The sequence below is a fragment of the Festucalex cinctus genome, chromosome 16 (genome assembly GCF_051991245.1).
Source record: "Festucalex cinctus isolate MCC-2025b chromosome 16, RoL_Fcin_1.0, whole genome shotgun sequence".
In the NCBI taxonomy this organism is placed as follows: Eukaryota; Metazoa; Chordata; class Actinopteri; order Syngnathiformes; family Syngnathidae; genus Festucalex; species Festucalex cinctus.
Window position 1 is genome coordinate 18,652,387 of NC_135426.1, and position 17,909 is coordinate 18,670,295.

At 41.6% G+C, this 17,909-nt stretch overlaps 2 protein-coding genes and 1 long non-coding RNA gene across 9 annotated transcripts in view; 1 reads left to right on the forward strand and 2 right to left on the reverse strand.

Moving 5' to 3' along the window:
• Positions 1-9,784, reverse strand: part of htr2cl1 (5-hydroxytryptamine (serotonin) receptor 2C, G protein-coupled-like 1) — a 42,995-nt gene extending 33,211 nt beyond the window's left edge. For 3 of the 7 annotated variants that reach the window (XM_077499222.1, XM_077499212.1, XM_077499213.1), the window contains exons 1-2: positions 9,575-9,784; positions 6,426-6,622 (exon numbers count right to left, since the gene is read on the reverse strand). The gene's annotated coding sequence lies outside the window, so the exon portion shown is untranslated. Of the gene's footprint in view, positions 1-6,425; positions 7,046-9,574 lie in introns of those variants that run through there. The other 4 variants (XM_077499217.1, XM_077499221.1, XM_077499219.1 and 1 more) reach the window with 4 other exon arrangements.
• A 561-nt stretch (positions 9,785-10,345) lies between these two features.
• Positions 10,346-14,952, reverse strand: ccnb3 (cyclin B3). The gene is made up of 12 exons (XM_077500205.1): positions 14,178-14,952; positions 14,002-14,086; positions 13,807-13,908; positions 13,386-13,492; positions 13,184-13,310; positions 13,005-13,103; positions 12,834-12,926; positions 12,138-12,275; positions 11,847-12,002; positions 10,945-11,094; positions 10,729-10,856; positions 10,346-10,658 (listed from the first exon to the last, which is right to left on the reverse strand). The coding sequence occupies exons 2-12, from the start codon at positions 14,059-14,061 to the stop codon at positions 10,547-10,549; spliced, it is 1,272 nt and encodes a 423-aa protein (XP_077356331.1). The 5' UTR covers positions 14,062-14,086; positions 14,178-14,952; the 3' UTR covers positions 10,346-10,546.
• On the forward strand, positions 14,699-16,481 carry LOC144003696 (uncharacterized). The gene is made up of 2 exons (XR_013279041.1): positions 14,699-15,871; positions 16,023-16,481. It is a non-coding gene; the product is annotated as an uncharacterized LOC144003696 (long non-coding RNA).
• Positions 16,482-17,909: the final 1,428 nt, after the last annotated feature.

Genomic DNA, 17,909 nt, shown 5'->3' on the forward strand with positions numbered 1-17,909 from the left:
AGTATGTTTCTATCTGTTTCCGTTTTGCAGCAATTAGCATTAGAAGAGAGCTAAGTTTCATCAGTTTTCACAAATCTATTTAAAATTCAAAGTAATTTAGCTTTTTTTCTAGAAGGCCCTGGTTGATCGCATTTGCTCTGCTGCCACCTGCTGGCCGTTTGTGTAATAACTGCCATTTCTGCAACCGTTCTTTGCAGTTGAGAGGCTGCATCAAAGCCTTCTGTATGCTCTAGCATAAAGAAACCCAAAAACAAACAAAAAAAACATATAAATACGTCTTTGTGACACTTAGAACATTAAAAAAAAAACGTATTTACACGTTATTGGGAGCAATTGAGTTAAGCAGGAATGCGCCTCAGGCCTGAAAGTACTTCCAATTCCAGCCATAATGTTGGAAAAATCAACAGGAATATGGCTGAGGATCAAGGCTGAACAACTCCTGAAAAACAGCCTCATGTCAGAAAACAGAATCTAAAGTTTGTCACAAATAAAAGAACCTGACAGCCAACCTCTTCATGCGCAGCAATAGCAAAGTCCTGTTTGACATGCTCAAAAGGCTTTGCTAGCATCCACATTGTGTTCCAAAGACTTTCTTGTTGACTTTGTAACAAGTGGAGAGCAAGCAAACGCTGAAAAAAGCCTCCCGTTGCTTCGTGACTCAGCCTCACAACTCCAAGATGGAAATAAGATCGGAAGCTCAGAAAGGAAATCTTCCGGAAAATCTGAGTCACGCGTCGCTCTCGGGCAACCCTGCGAGATTGGAAACATCATCATTCGCCGAGAGAGGAGAAACTTCAGGATTTCTCTCAAGGTCAGAGTTGAGATAGTGTTGCGTGAAAGTAATTGGTTCCCGTCACGGATTCCGACTGGATCCCAGATATGATACTGATGGAAATAAAGATTACGAGTCTTGCTCATGGAATCCAGAAGAGAGGTTTCATCTAATTTGGCGAGTCTTTGCTGCTGTGTCTCCACGCTGAGTGGATTAATACAATTTATTTCCACTCCAACCCAAACTCCAGTCGGTCTCATCTTTCTTGTCCACTCAAAACCGCAACACTCATCCACAAGCCGGTGTGAGTCGGCGGCAAACGACCACGCCGATGACACATGATGCTGTCTGTGTGTTACACAAGAAGGCTTGCAATGAAACCGCCACCCGGGTCAAATCCTTAACCAGAAGCGACTGGCCTAGTTTATCTGTGAGTAATCTCGAGTTAATCTCAATTCATGTAAAAAAGATAAACCGAAAGCATTCTAGCTGAGAGCTGCGGCTTGTCGAGAGTCAGGTGGAAGATGTTTGGAGAGCCACTCTGCAATTTCTCTTTGTTGTTAACTCTTTGACTGCCAAAAACGTTTGATAACGATTCTTAAAATCACGACGTATGCCGCCATAAACGTTAAATAACGTCAACTATGTTGGCTGTTTTTTTGTTTGTTTTTTTAAATCATTGGGCAGTGCAACATCTAAATGCAGCACTGCCTGGTCAATAGGTTGTGGAATCAAAAACACTAACTATGGCCAGCAGATGGCAGCATTTCATCTCTTTACAATGGGGATGCCGGCGTATGAAATTACAATGAAACATGATGAAATTTGATGAAATGTAACTTTTTCAAGGATGATGTGAATGGTCAAAATGCCTTTGTCATTATTATTATTTTTTTTATAACGTGTGGCAGTAAAAGAGTTAACGGCAATTTCAAGCATTTTTGCTCCACAAATCTCTTGAACAACAGTTGTATAAATCACAACAAGGCTTGTCCAAGTATTTTCTTTTCAAGGGCCACATCAAATGTGAAGACTTGCGTGGTATTGCACCACCAGACTGATGAAAGCACATCAAAGATTCATCTCAAAGTCCTCAAATCAGCACACCTGCTTCTTCTGTCACACATTCGTCTTCAATGTCTGATGGGTGTGCGAAGCTTCTTCTAAATTGACTTGACAGTCTTGACCGACAAATGAGTCATTTTAGGCCAAATAAATGACAAAAAATCTCTGTGGAGCTGCAAAACATTTGAACATTGTGATGAGCGAAACAATGTTTTTGTGTTAGTCTAATGTACTGAATGCACAAGAGATAATTAGATGTACCAGAACAGAAAAATGTGCACCATCCAATACCGATTCATTTTCTTCTACCTTTTGGCTTCCGTTTTTGGATATTTTTTTTGTTTGTAATTCTTCATACATTTTTAGACTTTTCTGCCTTACTGTCAAATTTCCAACATTTTTGGCAATTTTATGGACATATGGTAATTTCTGCCTCTCCCCTTCCTTTTTTTGGACAGTTTGTGGCTATTTTTGGACATTTTTTTTTCTGTATTTGACATTCTTGTGGACATTATGGTTAATTTTTGAAGTGTGTTCCCCCCAGCCTTTTCTTAAATAAATTTTCTGACTTTATTTATTTATTTATTTATTTGAGGGGAGGATGGACATTTTATGATAATGTTCAGTATTTCTTCTTTTGTTTCTGGACATTTTAGTTACTTTTAAAACATTTTGTTTTCTCCTTTTTTGTTTCAAATACATTTTCAATTTTTTTTGGTGCAATCTTGTGAACATTTAATGGTAATTTTTGGGAATATTATTTTTTTGATTGTTTGACATTTTTGGCAATTCCATTGACATTTTATGGTATTTTTCTGCTTTTCCTCCTCTTCTTTTTTGTGGACATTTTATGGTCAATTTTTGGACAATTTTAAGTAATTAAAAAAACAAACATCTACCTTTCATTGCGCTCTTTCTGACAACTCAAAAATTTGGACTCTGACAACTTTTGAATATTTAATTATTTTTAAAATCTAAATCATTACTTTAAATAATTTCACCTAAAAAATAAAAATAAATATGAACAAAAAAATCATTTCTACTATTTTTTTATTTTTTTTTTAAGAGATCCACAGGGAGCCACAGGAGATGGAGTAAAGCCCCACATTGTGGCTCCAGAACCACAGGTTGCAGACCCCTGACTTAGCCACCTACGATGGCTTCAACATGGTGTGCTGGTGTTCGTGCAAGCTCAAAAGGAAATCCTGTTGATTCAAACGACATGCAACAGCGCAAGAGGCCTCGGTTGTCAAGTCATCATGTATTGCAGTGTTTTTGAGGCTCTGCCTGCCTTCAAGCGCCATTGATCGCTGATGCAATCGCTGTTTTAATGCAGTATTAGTTCACTGCAATGGGTTGCAACCGCATCACAGCAGATGCTAATTTGGATTGTGGCATCAACGGCATGTTTTATGGGGTGCTGAAGTAAGCGCGGATCAAAGTGAGCTTGTCCTCCAAAGCAATAAGCACGATACAATCACGGATAATCTTTATCTCCCGCTCTCTCGCTTTCTCTCTCTCTCACATACGGCTGACAACACTGAGCATCAAAGTCTTTCAGCACAATAACGATTTTCGCCCTAACGGAAACAAACGATTTAACTATATTGGCAGAAGGAGAATGAAATAGCCGCGGGAGCCAAGTGGCACACTAAGTCACTTTCACACACATGCGCAAGACCCACCTCGCTCAGTCAACAAGTGATTGATCTAACAGGGAGGAAAAGCTCCCTTTAAAGCAGTAAATCCCGACAGGATTTCTCTCTTGGTCGGGCCTGCTAGAGGCCAGCTCGCCTCACCTTTGCCCATTCGTTCAAGTCAACATGTTCGCCTGATAGTCACAAGGGCTTCCTCCCAAGTAGGTGCTCACTAAAGTGCTTTTGTGGAGCCGACATCTTCATCAATAGAGATGCTAAACAATCTCATCAGTCACTAAATAAAAACCTCTAAACACCAAACAAACTAGGACTCTGTCAAACTATCAATAGTATCCAAGTATGGATATACTATAAACATGGTATATACTGTACGTATAGATGAATACAATATACATATGGATATACGGTGCAGTCTAAAAACAGTTGGGTCAAAAATAACCCAAACTGGGTCAAAAAGGGACCGACCCAACGTTTTGGTTTATTTAAAAAACAAAACAAACAAACAAACAAACAAACATGATTTTTAGGTTGTTTTGTGGGTTACTCATTTTGACTAGCAAAAATGAAAAAAAATATTTTTATTTGTATTCATTTATTTATTTATTTATTTATTTATTTTACTTATTTTGTTTTTTATTTATTTTTATTTTTTTACACCGACCCAACTTTTTGGGTTACATGTGTAAATTTAAAAAAATTGTGCTAAACAATAATCGGAAACACAAATCCCAGCATTTGGGTCGGTCTTTTTGACCCAATTAGGGTTATTTTTTCAACCCAACTGACGACGCCGTATCGATACCGAGGTTTGTTTGTTTGTTTTTTCTTCAACATGAAAAGCCATGCCATTAGTTCAGAGCATTCAAGGGCCAATAGGATATCTTGGCTCGGCACGCAGTTGAATGCCGTGCACAAGCAAGACACAAGATGTTGCATCCAAAGTCCTATATTAGCGTCGGAAATAATGGTATCGGCGTGTTACTTGAACACTATACAAGTACAAATATAAGTTGTCAAAGGCTTGATTATGACATTGAGCAGCAGCAGCTCTCGTGGACAGAATAAGCAGTCTCGTAGCTATGCCCACACAGAAGAGCGAGCAGCAGCATTTGCAGCCAGCTCGCTCGGGGTACGTGCGCCTGAGGCGGGAACGAGGACTCGCCATGGAAAAGCGGCGCCACTCAGGCACCCACTCACATTTGTGGCCCTTGCTCATCACGTTGCAAAAGCTGCAAACATATTTGATCACCGGGCGGAAAAGCAAACAAAAGTTTGAAGTCACATTGAGGAGCGAAAGCATCCCGTTTGCCAGGACTTGCAGACTTTCATCAGCAATCACCCATGATTGTATTCCAGCGCGTGAACACGCAGAATAAATATGCGCCGGGCGTCATTTCAGGTCAGGCTGCCACAAAGGCACATCAAAGTTGAGTGCCTTAATTGAGGAAAATGCGAATGGCAAGAAACAGGTGACTGCGTCTGAGCCTTGAGCCAAAGCCGAGGCGCAGGCAGATGGAGGGAGCAAATGAGGCTCGGGAGACAGATGCGTCTTGCTCTTGACACTGACGGCGTGAGATTGTGCGGGCGGAGGGGGAAATCCTCAAAAAAAGGGACCAGGAGGAGGCAGACACTTTCAGCAACACAAAATGTGCACTATAATACAGCAATAAGGCCAATCAGTATTATTCAACACGTAGTTGTTTACTGGACACTGAGGAGGCACCACTGAGTAACTACCTCCCAAAACAAAGCTAATTTATTTTGAATATAAGGGCGTCCAGCAGGACCACACTTCTGCACGGTGTCTGGCACTAAATTCTCAAAACTGCTTTTATAACTTCCCAGGACCTTTTGGGCTTAATTCCACCCTGCAAAAGCACAACTTGGCTGGGCAGGGTACAATTCAAAATGGAATTCAAAAGCTGACTGTCAGTTTCTACACACCAAAATTGTTCCGTCAACTTGCCTTCAGCCAAGGAACCGCCCTCATATCTCATCATAAACAACAACAAAATTATTTATACAATAGTCATGAGTTTTATCTCATTTAACATCTCTACTTAGTTTTTATTAATTATTATTATTATTATTATTATTATTATTATTCCTGTAGCCTTCTCACACAGGCTGTGCACTAGGGAGGACCAAAACTGCCCGAAATAAAAAATTAATTAATGAATTAATTAATTGTAAATTATTAATTATAGCTTTTATATCTGTTTTTATTTTCACTTTAATTAATTAAAGTCAAAAATAAAAGCAGATATAAAAATATAATACAAAAATTAAATCTAAAAAATAAGTAAAGAAAAAAAAAAAGAGAGAGATTAAAAAAATAAAAGGAAATATAAAAATAAATGTGAAAATAAACGCAAAAATAAAATATTTGCTTGACGAGTTGTGGTGACAGTGGACAAGGTAGTCGTCCATTGCTGGAGCTCTCCACACAAGCCAGCAAGAATTCTTTATTTGCCAACGCGCTCACTCGACCACTGAAAGGCAGTTTGCAATGGCGGGGTCCAACCCAAGACACACTAAGGACCGTCCCCTCATTTGAATCACATTTCATCCTGACAGAGCATCTGCAGCATAAAATAAATGAATGTGAGAGCAGTGTTATTTATTGATTGATATTTAATTATATATTTATTTATTTATTATTAATTTTTTTTTACTTTTATGAATTTATTTATTTATATCTTTATGTGTATATGTTGTAGTTATGTAGTCGCAAATGACTTTACTCTAGGCCCCAGAACAAAATATTTACACGCAGGATAGGGTGCTTCAAAAATGACAAGTAATCTTCCTAAATTTCAGGAGGCTCTCTGTGGCCACCCTTCCGTTGGCCCCAGGCCAGTTTGTTACTCTTCAGCGAGCACCTTTCCCACACTCACTCACTTCTTTCATTCAACACACCAATCTCTCACCTTGAAAGGATTCCTGCCTCTGAAGTCACCCCATACCTCCGGCAGACAAGACCTCCTCGTGTCCGCAACTTAGCCGTGAGCGATTCTCACAGGGGTCCAGGACTCACCTCTTGCATGGTTCAGATCCACACCTGCGGGTGGCAAAGTTGTTGGGATCCGGTGCGAAGGATCAAGTTGGCAAGGGAAAAATGTGAACCCTTAATAGACAAGAGAAAGCACAAGCCCTTTGAGAGAAACGACATAACAATTCCATAAAAAAAAATTGCATGCAAGGAGACAGTTGAACTCATTCACTCCTGCCACGCTTGTTTGTAAATACTGTAATGCATGCTAAAGACTTTCAGAGGCCAGGCTGATGAACAGTGGCGCCCCTGAAGGAAGAAGACGGTATTGCAAGATGACGCTTGTGCGTTTGACAAGCATTTCCTTTTTCTGTCAGGAAATGATCAATGACTCGAGTGCGAGCTGAGCTGCAGGAAGACTTAAGTTCAAAATCCAACCTTGCTGATAAGATTGAGAGATTGTTTAAAAAAAAAAAAAGTATAGCTTCCATTCGTGGAGCTTTGGTGGTCGGCACCAACTTCCCTTGCCCTTGAAGGAAAAACTTTTTCCATTACACACTTCTGCAGACGCGCAAGAGCCAATTACAACATGAAACATTGAGACAGCTTGTAGGGTTGGCAAAGTTTTTTTTTCCGCGGGATTTTATCTTTTTTTCTGACCTTGAAGAAGTTGAGCTAAAAGAGAGCAGCTGATCTCACATCTGAACCTCCCAGATGGACGATTAGTACGTCTGCATGAAGACAGCAGGTGACGCTTTCAACATGAGTCAACGTGACAAATTGTCTTCAAAAGAGGGATGGCCATTCCATGTCAAATCAAATCTGAAAAGTGGCTAAACCTCATATTTTAGGTGAATCCAAGCATGGGTTTGAGAGCTACGGCCTGTTGAATTTTAGTATAAGATTGATGCATATTTGAGTACCCTTTTGCCATTTTGACCGAGTTGACCTTGAAATTGACCTGATTTATCCTATGACGTTAATATGCTCTCCAAAACATAAACGTTTCAGAGATGCAAGATTTTTAGTTTAGCCCCAAAAAGGAGCCAAAGTCACGTGATCCACAAGATCAATTTGAAGGTCAAAATTATAGGTCAAAAAGTCAAGTTACTAAACGGGTACATCATCACGATCATATGACCAGGAGAATGGCGTTCACCACAGTATGTTCTTATTTTGATACTTATGCCAGAGATATTTGCACTTTAATTCTTTGTAAACAATGTGTAATCCAATACAGGAAAATGAGTTATAAGTCTTGTATTCCTTTAACAGATCACTTTCGGACACACATTGGGAAAATGGACACACAATCGAGAGAGTAATAATGTCTGTTAAAAAGCTCCTCAGATAGCTCGGCTTGTCAGTTGGCGCGACAGAAACCCAACAGAACGTTCCAGATCGGAAATTTGCGTAGCCGCACGTCCCAAATGCTTGCACGCCATTCTCTCTGATTTCCAGGCAGACGGCGGCGAGCGCAACCCACAAAATTTGTTCTTTCTTGCCAACATTGCTTCAGCGGCTGTCCTTCAACTCAACACGCGCAAAGTTTTGAAGTCAAGTCGCTACCAAGATAACAAACGATACAAACACCAGCACTTGAACAACTCAACCATCATGATAGAGAAAGAAAAACAGTTTGAGGCCGTCATTGTGATACATTTTTGCGTAAAAATTAAAGTCACAAATTCCTGGAGGAGATACAAAAAAAAAAAAAAAAAGACAAACAAGCAGATGACGCACGTTGGCCATCTTTTAAAAGTCATTTTGTGTCCTGCCAAGGGGGCGGATGTTAATGCTGCTCGAGTGTGCGCGTCCGTGTTGTGTGTGTGCGATACACCTGTAGGCGTGAGCGTATGCGCTCCACTTTGAATTTATATAAGACACAAGGGCCTTCTGGAATGTTCCAGTCCTGTTTGCATAACGCCGCATAATGAGGGGTGGCCACAATGTGTGTCTGTGTGCACACGCTTCATCATTCCCATTTGAGGGCCGTGTGTTTTTCTGACATGCGTAATATTAAAAAAAGAGATTAGGCGGGGGGGCAGGAACGCGACACCTGATTAATGCACAAAGATGGATTGGAAAGTGGATTTGTGCCAGTGGATTTCAGTGCACGCACACGCGCACTCGAATTATTTGGGGACGCGACACGCTGCGACAATCACGACTGATTGGTGGGAAGTAGAGCTTGAACGCGTACGCCAAATGAACGCCAAACGAATCTCAAATCCATTCGAATGGTTAGAAATTGTAATTTTGCCGAAAAACATGTCATAGTCCACAAAATTCACTTGTTTGTGAATGGGGTAGAAAAGTAAAAGTTTTGTGGGAAAGTGAAACGGTATAGTGCAAGTCAATTTCAAAAATGTTTCTTTCCTCTTAGAAATGACAAAGAAAATGGAAAATTCTGTCTGGCACAGATTCCAAATTGACACATTATGTTTGACAAAAAAATATTAACCATTTCCTGAGCAATGTTTTATTTTGGTTAAGAGATAAATTCCAAAATATTTTCACTATAAAAGAGCAAGACGTCACAACACAAATGGGCACAAAGGTCAATGTTTGGATTTATTTATTTATTTATCTATCAGGGGTCCAAAATTTTGCAGGGATTCACTCCACTGATTTTTACAATAACATGGGACTCGCTTGCACAGCCAAAAGAGGTCCAATTCAAAATTTTGAATGGAATTTACCCTTTGATGGCTTATAACTCTGCACTGACACAAAGTATGAAAATGACATGAATACAAAAAATATATACCAAAGACTTTGGTCTTTCTTCTGGTATACGTTTTGTTTATATATGATGTAGTGATTCCAAGAAATATATAAAAGTATAAAAGGTGATACAACTAGGCCCTTGTCTCCCCAACATTCCTTCTCGACTAATTCAAGCAGCTGGTTACAATATAATTCAAAAAAAAAAAAAAAAAAAAACTTGCTAGCGCAGCGTGTGCGTGACGGAACTTCAATGTGCTAACTTGCAAACAAATGTAAGCAACCTCCACCATGTGACTGTACATTCCAGTTGATAATATCGTGAATAAATGCTCGCTTAGTAAACTTTTTGCTACTTACTTCATCTTCGACGTGTAACGTTTTTCTTTCGTGTTTCTTGCACTGGCAGTTGTCACCAAACAAACAAATCGGACTTCCGGCAGCAGACCAAACAAACAAATCGGACTTCCGGCAGCAGACCAAACAAACAAATCGGACTTCCGGCAGCAGGCCAAAATGCCGCGTATGATGACGTCACACCCCTCGTTGTCCTTGCCATCGCGTGATTGGAGGTCTACGGCGAGCGCTAGCTCACTTGCCGGTTTCATTACGGCTCCAATGATGGCCAATGGGGTGGGGAGATACTTTAACCTGAATAATAGGATGATTAATCAGCACAAGCACACACGTCGAAAATTTGTAACATTTCCAAATGCAGCATTGGAATTTGGACCGTTGTAATTTGATTTGTGAGGATTATTTTGATTTCAAAATGTGATGGAACGACTTTGACTACTATAATAATCTACCTGGTTTATATGCTACTCAGTCACAGGCAAAAGTAATACTGTTCTGTTCACATCTAAAAAAACAAAACAAAAAAAAACGTTCTGTAAGGAAAGCTCAAAATTACAAAAGATTGCCCAAGATAAACTTGCGACTGCAAGCACATGTCCAGAAAAGATGCAACGCACTGTTAGAGATGAGTTCATGAATGGTGTACCTGTGACGTCATGGTCCAAAATGAACGAATGAACCTCGTGGAAGCTGATGAGAACCTCACAACACGAGCTGGTCTGCCCTCTAGTGGCTTAAGTTAACGCAAACGACAAATGAAGAGATTTTCAGTAAGAAACTCAAAAAAACGTCTTTATTTTAAACAGTAGCAAAACATTAATACACATGGGGAATTAAAAAGTAACAGACAAAATTACACCTTGCCAATTACTTTTGTTTTATATCAAAACATGAACACTAACATTTTTTAAGAACCTCAACACTTTTTTGTAACGGCAAAGAAAATAGACAGACAACGTGTATAAATATTTTACATTAACTATTTACAACTACATGTGAGGGAACTTCTGGTGCCGTTTCAGGCGATAAAGTCTTCTCCAAAACATCAAAGTCCACCAATGGCAGGGAAGCAACTCGGAAAAACACCCTGAGAGGATGAAATGAACACAAATCAATGGAAGAACATCCATCAAATGTATTCAAACGTGTATTCTTACTCATGTGAGTATTTGCTGTGGACGGCCTTCAGCTCGTTTGGAGGCTGCACCACCACAGAGTAAAGCTTCCGTACTGTGGACGCCACCTCGGAAACTGCGTAGCCACTGTGGAACTCCAGGATGGGCGGCTGGAATCACAAAAAAAACAAAAAAAAAACAACAATGACTAGACAAGACAAAAGGCGCCCCCGGCGTGGCATCGACACAAATCCATACCCATCCTGGCAGATGTTTGGTGCACAGCGCCAAAAGCAAGCAGGCGGCCGCCAGCAGTGAGCTTCGCTCCAGCGCCAGCTCCATGTCCATCAGGCTCAGCTCGCAGAAGTAGCGAGCCAGCGTGAGCGCGTCGATTCCCACACCAACACACTGCACACAAACGCAACAACAAATGCATGAGCCATGAGTATTTGCCATTTTCTTTTTTTTTCTTTTTTTTTAATGTTTCATACTAAGGGGAAAGTCATGGATATCTGCTCAGTGCAAGTGCGGATCTATTCTAAGGTGAAAAAAAGGATTTTCACATTGTTGTGATAGATTTTTTTAAAAAAATAACTGGTTTTTGGCAGGAGGTGTTTGGTCGGTGCTGGATTTCACTTTGATGGACTGGATGTGCTGGTTTCTGTGGATCTCACTCTGCCTCATCTATCCTTCCCTCCTTCCTCTCTTTAGTTTTTCCTCTGGTCTCTTGAGATCTCTTTAATTTGTTGGAATTTAGAGGTTTCTGGGGTTGCCGTAAGACTGATTTTGTAACTATGTGGAAGGCAGGAAGTGTTTGGTTGGTGCTGGATTTTACTTTGATTTATCTTTCTTTTCATTTTATCTTTTCTGACTTTTTCTCTGGTTTCCTGACCGTCTGAACCTCACAACTCTGGCGAGACTCTGAAGTACCCAGTTAAGGTGAAGGGTAATGGGATTTTTATCAGGTTTTAGGTGAATTAATGAGTATAAATTTACACGCAATTGCACGCACGCATACACGTAAAAAAAATAAAAATTAAAATTAAAATTAAAAAAAGAGAGAGAGCAATGATGATAAGACGTTGAATCGGTAAGACTATCGAATGAACAATTCTGAGCTCTCTCTCTCTCAAAAAAAAAAAGAATAAAATGAGGCATACCTTGGCGTAGCGGCGCAGGAAGTGGTAGGCGACGGGGATGCCGATGTCGTAGGAGAGCTCTTGTAAGATGCGGGTTTCCATGTGGAGAACCTGCTGCCTGGTGTACGCGTCATCACAAATGAAAAGGAAGTGCTCCACGTATGGCGGGTCGCGCTCCTGCAAAAGACACGCCCGTCTCTCACCAACTTGTGGAGGTTTTTCTTTTAAAAGCCTTAAAATGGCCGCCACACGACCGACGCAATTTGCCGAGGCGATCGCCACAAAACGATTGTCGCTCAGCAGCATTCGAACCTCAAACTTGGAGGCGAGCAGCATGGCGGTGGCTCCAACCAGCTGCAGCGCGTCGCGCTGGATGGGGGTCCGCGCCAGGAAGTGGTCGGTCAACTTCACGGCCAGGTACAGAGTCTCGTGGTACAGCTCGAAGTTCTCCTGGGTGGGGAGCAGTGTTCATTTCGTTAATGAAAACTAAACAAAAATAATTTCATCAACACACATTTTTCATCAGACTAATAGACTAAAACCATTATTAACGCATTTACTCCCAATAACGTGTAAATAAGTTTTTTTTTTTTTTTAGGTTTTAAGTGTCCCAAAGACGTATTTATACGTTGTTTTTTTTGTTTTGTTTTTAATGCTAGAGCATACAGAAGGCTTTGATGCAGCCTCTCAACTGCAAAGAACGGTTGCAGAAATGGTAGTCATTACACAAACGGCCAGCAGGTGGCAGCAGAGCAAAGGAGATCAACCAGAGCCATGTAGAAAAAAAGCTAAATTACTTACAATTACCACGCTTATGAGGGGCTCCTCCTAGTGGTCCTCCAAGTAATTGCTCAATAAGTAATGAACAATGGAGCCATTATTGTGGCTGTATATTAACTACAAATATTGTGATACTTGTGTAGGCGTATCGATAATCTATCGGGACACAAAGTATCACGATTTATCGCGATATCGATATATCGTTACACTCACAACGACGTGGCTCACCTGCACTTCCACTAGCCAGTCCACCAGTATGGCACGCATCCCGGCGTTGATGTTGGGCTGCTGGCACATGTAGTCGTGCAGCACAAATTTCTCCTGAAACCCAAAATAATGGGCGGGAAATCTCAACTCTCACCAGAAGCGGACCGCGCGTCATGCCGGCACCCTACTCACCTCTCGGCTTTTGAGGTAGTCAAAGATGTCCTTGGCGTACTCTGGACACATGAAGCAATCGTCACGGTTTTCGGAGTCCACGTCAAACTCGGGGGGGATCTGTAGAAGTGAAGGAACGATAACACGCACGCCTGGGGGGGGGGGGGGGGGGGGGGGGGGGGGGGGTAATCTCAACTCACTTGGGGTCTCGAGAAGTGTTGCTGCACACAACAGACTGCAGGCTCTCCTGCTGGAGCCTCCCCCACTTCCTCTTTCTCCTCATCAGTGTTTCCAGAAGCTTGTTCCTCATTGCTGACGGAGGATAACCTGCACAACGTCAAAACAAGCGGCTGGCAACAGTACGAGGAAAACGGCGGAAGAAACAAAAGAATAAAACGCTACCTTTGCTGCTCGTCTTGACTGTTTTCTGAAAGCGAGGGGGCGCTCTTTTTCTTCACCTGCTGTTTCTTCTTTTTCCTGCCCGGCAAGCTGATGTGGACTTTGTGAGCCTTGCAAAGTACAAACAAACTAAGTGCACAGATTCTGTGCAGCCATTTGTGAGGTACTTTCAGATGTATCAATTACTTTTATTTAGGTAATTAATTTTAAAATGGGCATTTATATAAACAAGACATTTAATTGTAAATATAAGTGTTGTGCAGTACACAAATTGGATTAATGTTGAAGTGCATCACTAATTTAAACCTTGAAATATTGTTGTTACCTTCCAAGAATATGAAATACACGTTTGCGTAATAAAACCTTGATGAGCACTTTGATGTTGGTGGTACATTTTTGAGGTTCAACAATATGCAATGCTCACATTGGTCATGTCGACGAGGGCCGTCCTCTTTTTGACCTTCGGGACTCCTTTAGGCCAAGTCGGCCTCTTGGACTTTGGATTTGTCTGCTCCTCCTGCTGTTCCTGTAAAACCACCGACGACCCGAGGACCATTGAGCAGAAGCTCGTTCATAACATACGCACGCACAATCTATTTGTTGCTCGACGACTTTTTACCTTCTTGTCGCAATCGACTCCATCGGTGACAGAGGCTCTCATGCCTCTTACAGAAGGCATGGTACCGAAACAAAACAGCGTTTGGCTTTGGGGAGCACAAACAAGGCAAAAGCCTCCAAAACTGAACAATTTGGGATGCCCTGCAATCAAACTATCAACATGGTCGTCTTGCTTACCTTAGATGATGTTCCCCGCAAGTCGAGTAATTAGGAAACGATCGAATTGCCTTATTTAATTAATGAATCTTTGAAGCTTTTTTCCCCCCTTTCGCCTTCCGCCTCCTAAACTGAGGAAAGTAAGTTTTGCAGACTCGAATCTCGCAGTCTTCCCGATTGGCTGGAATTAAAACTGCGTCAACCAATCAACGAGTTCCTTATGATGCAGCTTTGAAAGGCTGCTCGTTTTGTTTAAAATACTCTCCCGGGTGGGCGGGAAGCGTTCGAACAGAGCTTTCAAAGCCAAACGGCGAACACTCAAAAACACAGCAGGTTCGAGATACTCTGTATGGTACCAAACGGTCGCTAAATTAATCACATAACAGAAGTTTTGTGGACAAAAATAAAGGCAAATTTTCATCGTAAATGCGTCGTTGAGTTGAACGCCAAACGTTGGCGGGTTATTAGCGAATGGGTGAGTAGGACACTACAGGAAAAAAAACTTTAAAACAGCCAAATGATACCAAAAAAATATCGTTTGGCTCCCGTAGCCTTTGTTTAAATAAACCTGATTGAGGAGAAAAGCTTGCTGACGTCATTCATGACTCTGCTGAGCAAAACCAGACCGAAAAAAAGCAAGTACAAAAACGTACAAATAAAACAAACTAGTGATGGGAAAATCAAGCTTTTTTTGACGCTTCAGTTATTGCGACCTCTCATGGCGAAAAACAAGATTGCAGTGGCATTAAAACTTTTGCTTTGAAGTCTTTGATGCGCACTCACGCACACACAATGAAAATATCACATTTTAACGAACGGAATGCATTTTCGTAAAATAATGAATGCTGTGATGAAAGCGTTCTGAGAAAAGACGTCAGTTTGATTGTTTGGCCATTATGTGAGATGCACATCGTTCAAATTAGGCGCATTTCATTTTTCCTCCAACAGTTTCAGAACTAAGACTTTTTGCTTTTGACGTGATTTAACCCATGCTTCAAAGCAGTGATTTTAATAGAAACCGAACCTTGTCAAGGTTAATGACTAAAAAAGTAAAAATGATATAATCACAAATAGACAAAATCTTTTACACCTTCGCTGCCTTCAATATTGGTGTTTGATTCTCTCTTGGTGAACACCTTTCAACTGTCAAACTGATGAGAGACGAGCAAGACTGAAATCTGCTTTGACCAGTAGGGGGCGCCGGGATCAAAGATTTCATGAGAACGTGCATGACGTCGTGAGTTGGTGTGCAAACAAGCGGGTGCGGTTTTCAAATAGAAGTTATTTGACTGAGGAGGAAAACACGACCACAACATTTCTAAATGAGATTGCATGTAACTTAAGACATGTCAGACATGATGTAAACAATATGCAATGTTGGTTGTGTATTTTGTGGAATGTAAACAGTGTTGAACCATCTAAAATTTATGAATTTCTTCATCAAAGTGCTTTCCATTAGATGACTCCAGTCGAGTATTAGAACTTGCAAACATTACACGTGTTCCAGTATGCCTAATTGTTCCAAAAAGGCCTTGCAGGTCAGAGGGCTGGATTACAGCACTCACTTTTTTTTTTCTCACATCAAGTGTATTTAAGTGTACACAAGACACACGCACACGGTGTGTGCACTTCCTGTTAAAAGCTCAGGAAGTGAGGGTGGCTGTTTGTGTTCACACTCAACAAGCACCGTGTGAGCAGTACAGAGAAACATTCCGGTGAGTTGGGTTTGAATATGGTTACATTTTGGGTAGACAAGCAGTGGTGGGAGCGGGGCCCCTAAATCAAATCCCATCTGTCGTGTCAGTCCGTTCCAAGAGGCATGCATTGTCACGCACGATGTGATTGACACCGTTTCCACGTTGACAGGATGCCACGATGGAGGCCTTGACTGAAAATCCCAGGAAGGTCGTTAATGAATCGCAGCAGCGATCCAATCCATCCGCGTGCCGACCCGGAGCTGCCGTGGAGACTTTCGCAAACTCCCTGTCCCGTGACGTCATCGACTGGTTTTTGAGTGCCAAAAGCAATCAAGGGGGAGACCGAGTGGCTGCGCTCGCCCGCCAACTAGCCGAAAGCATCATCACTTCCTCTCTTCATCGTGCTCAAAGTCCGTAAACCGACACACGATTTTAAGTGTTTCATTGATAAATGCCAATAATGATAATATTTGAGCGGAGGTTCCACAAAAGTTTTTACAATAGCTCAAAATGTCCACAAGGTGGCAGCACAGGAAAACACTGGAACCGATCAAAAGAGGCTGAACGCACTTGGACATTGATTTGGAGTGGCACATTAGTTGTGATGAAATAAAAACAAGAAAATGAATTGTCAACCATCCGCATCTTTGTTATTGAGTTGGTTGAAATCAAACCACTCCACACTATAATACGCTGCTGCGAGGGACTGCTGTGTTTGTTGTAGGCCGTAAACAACAATGTGAGCTTCCAATGCCTTTTTACGGCTTCGGTGACAAAAGTCCGGCCAAGTAAGCTCGTAAATTTAGACCCGACAGTTGCCAGTGAGGTTCGGATTATGCGCCCGTTCCGACACGTTTGTATAGTGAATAAGTGCAGAAAAAGATGCCATAAGAATGATGAGCATTTTAAAGTGATAAAGTCCCTCAAAACAAGCAGGTCTGTTGCAGTACTGAGACTGACCTGCGAGAGGCAGTATGCTGCCATTCGGACGAACGCAAATTACAAAGTCGACGACGAAGAAGCTAGGCTAGCTGTCAGCTTACGTGGTGACCCAGTTGGACATGTTGTATAAATAGTCTGCAAGCTTCCCGATATCATTTATGTTTAACACCATAAATCACAAATGAACTGTTTTATGAGCAGATAGGGGAGGGAAAAAGATCTTAACACTACAGGAAAATTAATCAGGACTATCATCATCATCTCACCAAGCGCTGTCGTGGCCAAAAATTCAGGCCAGCAAAAGTTGTGCCAACAAAGGAAGCTAGCGTTGGATATAGGAGCAAAAGTACCATAATTGCATTTCTTGAACCTCCACTCAGACTTAGAAATTCAAGACTTTGGGACATCACTTGTCCAAGACAAAGTAACTAGCCTGAGACTGGAAGGTTTAAGACTCGCACGTGCATGACTTGAACCCATCTCTGTAAATCAACATGTTTTCTTTGTCCGAGAAGGGAGAGCGTCGCTCAGACCCGTCGTGGTAGCTGAGGCGTCGTCGCAGGTGCTGAGCGCGGTCATGTTGAGTGTGTCTGCGGTCCGGCGTGCGACCTTGCAGACTCCAAACACACACTGGCTGCACTTTCCCCACCGCCTGCAACCCAAAACATCATCAGCATCGGCAATATGTTTTTGGCTGAGGTCGCCTGGCTTCTGTCCGCTGAATCCGTAACAACACGAGCGCATGTCAAATACTGTTGAGACGTCGTGCAACGCCCACACAGTAAACACTGGTGGATCACGTCCCACGAAAAGGGAAATTGAACAATAACGAATAAATAACACATTTTTGTCACTTTTTTCTATCCACAATATCGGCAGCCCTCTCACAGCTGCTTTACCATCAGGAGGTAGGATAGAAAATTTCCATTAATTTCATAAAATTTTAAGGAGAAAAAAATGCTAGGTCTTTCTCTAAAATGATTTGTTTTTCCATCCATCCATTCACTTTCTTGACCGCTTATTCCTCACAAGGGTCGCGGGGGGTGCTGGAGCCTATCTCAGCACACCCTGGACTGGTTGCCAGCCAATCGCAGGATTTGTTTTTTATTTTCTG

What these genes read in the sequence shown, in the direction of transcription:
- ccnb3 (XM_077500205.1), bottom strand. Translation starts at nt 14,061, where the DNA reads ATGCCTTCTGTAAGAGGCATGAGAGCCTCTGTCACCGATGGAGTCGAT. An exon ending in TCCTGCGCCGCTACGCCAAG is followed by an intron (nt 11,095 to 11,846) that starts GTATGCCTCATT and finishes GTTTGTGTGCAG; the next exon opens with TGTGTTGGTGTGGGAATCGA. An exon ending in CACAGCAAATACTCACATGA is followed by an intron (nt 10,659 to 10,728) that starts GTAAGAATACAC and finishes TCATCCTCTCAG; the next exon opens with GGTGTTTTTCCGAGTTGCTT.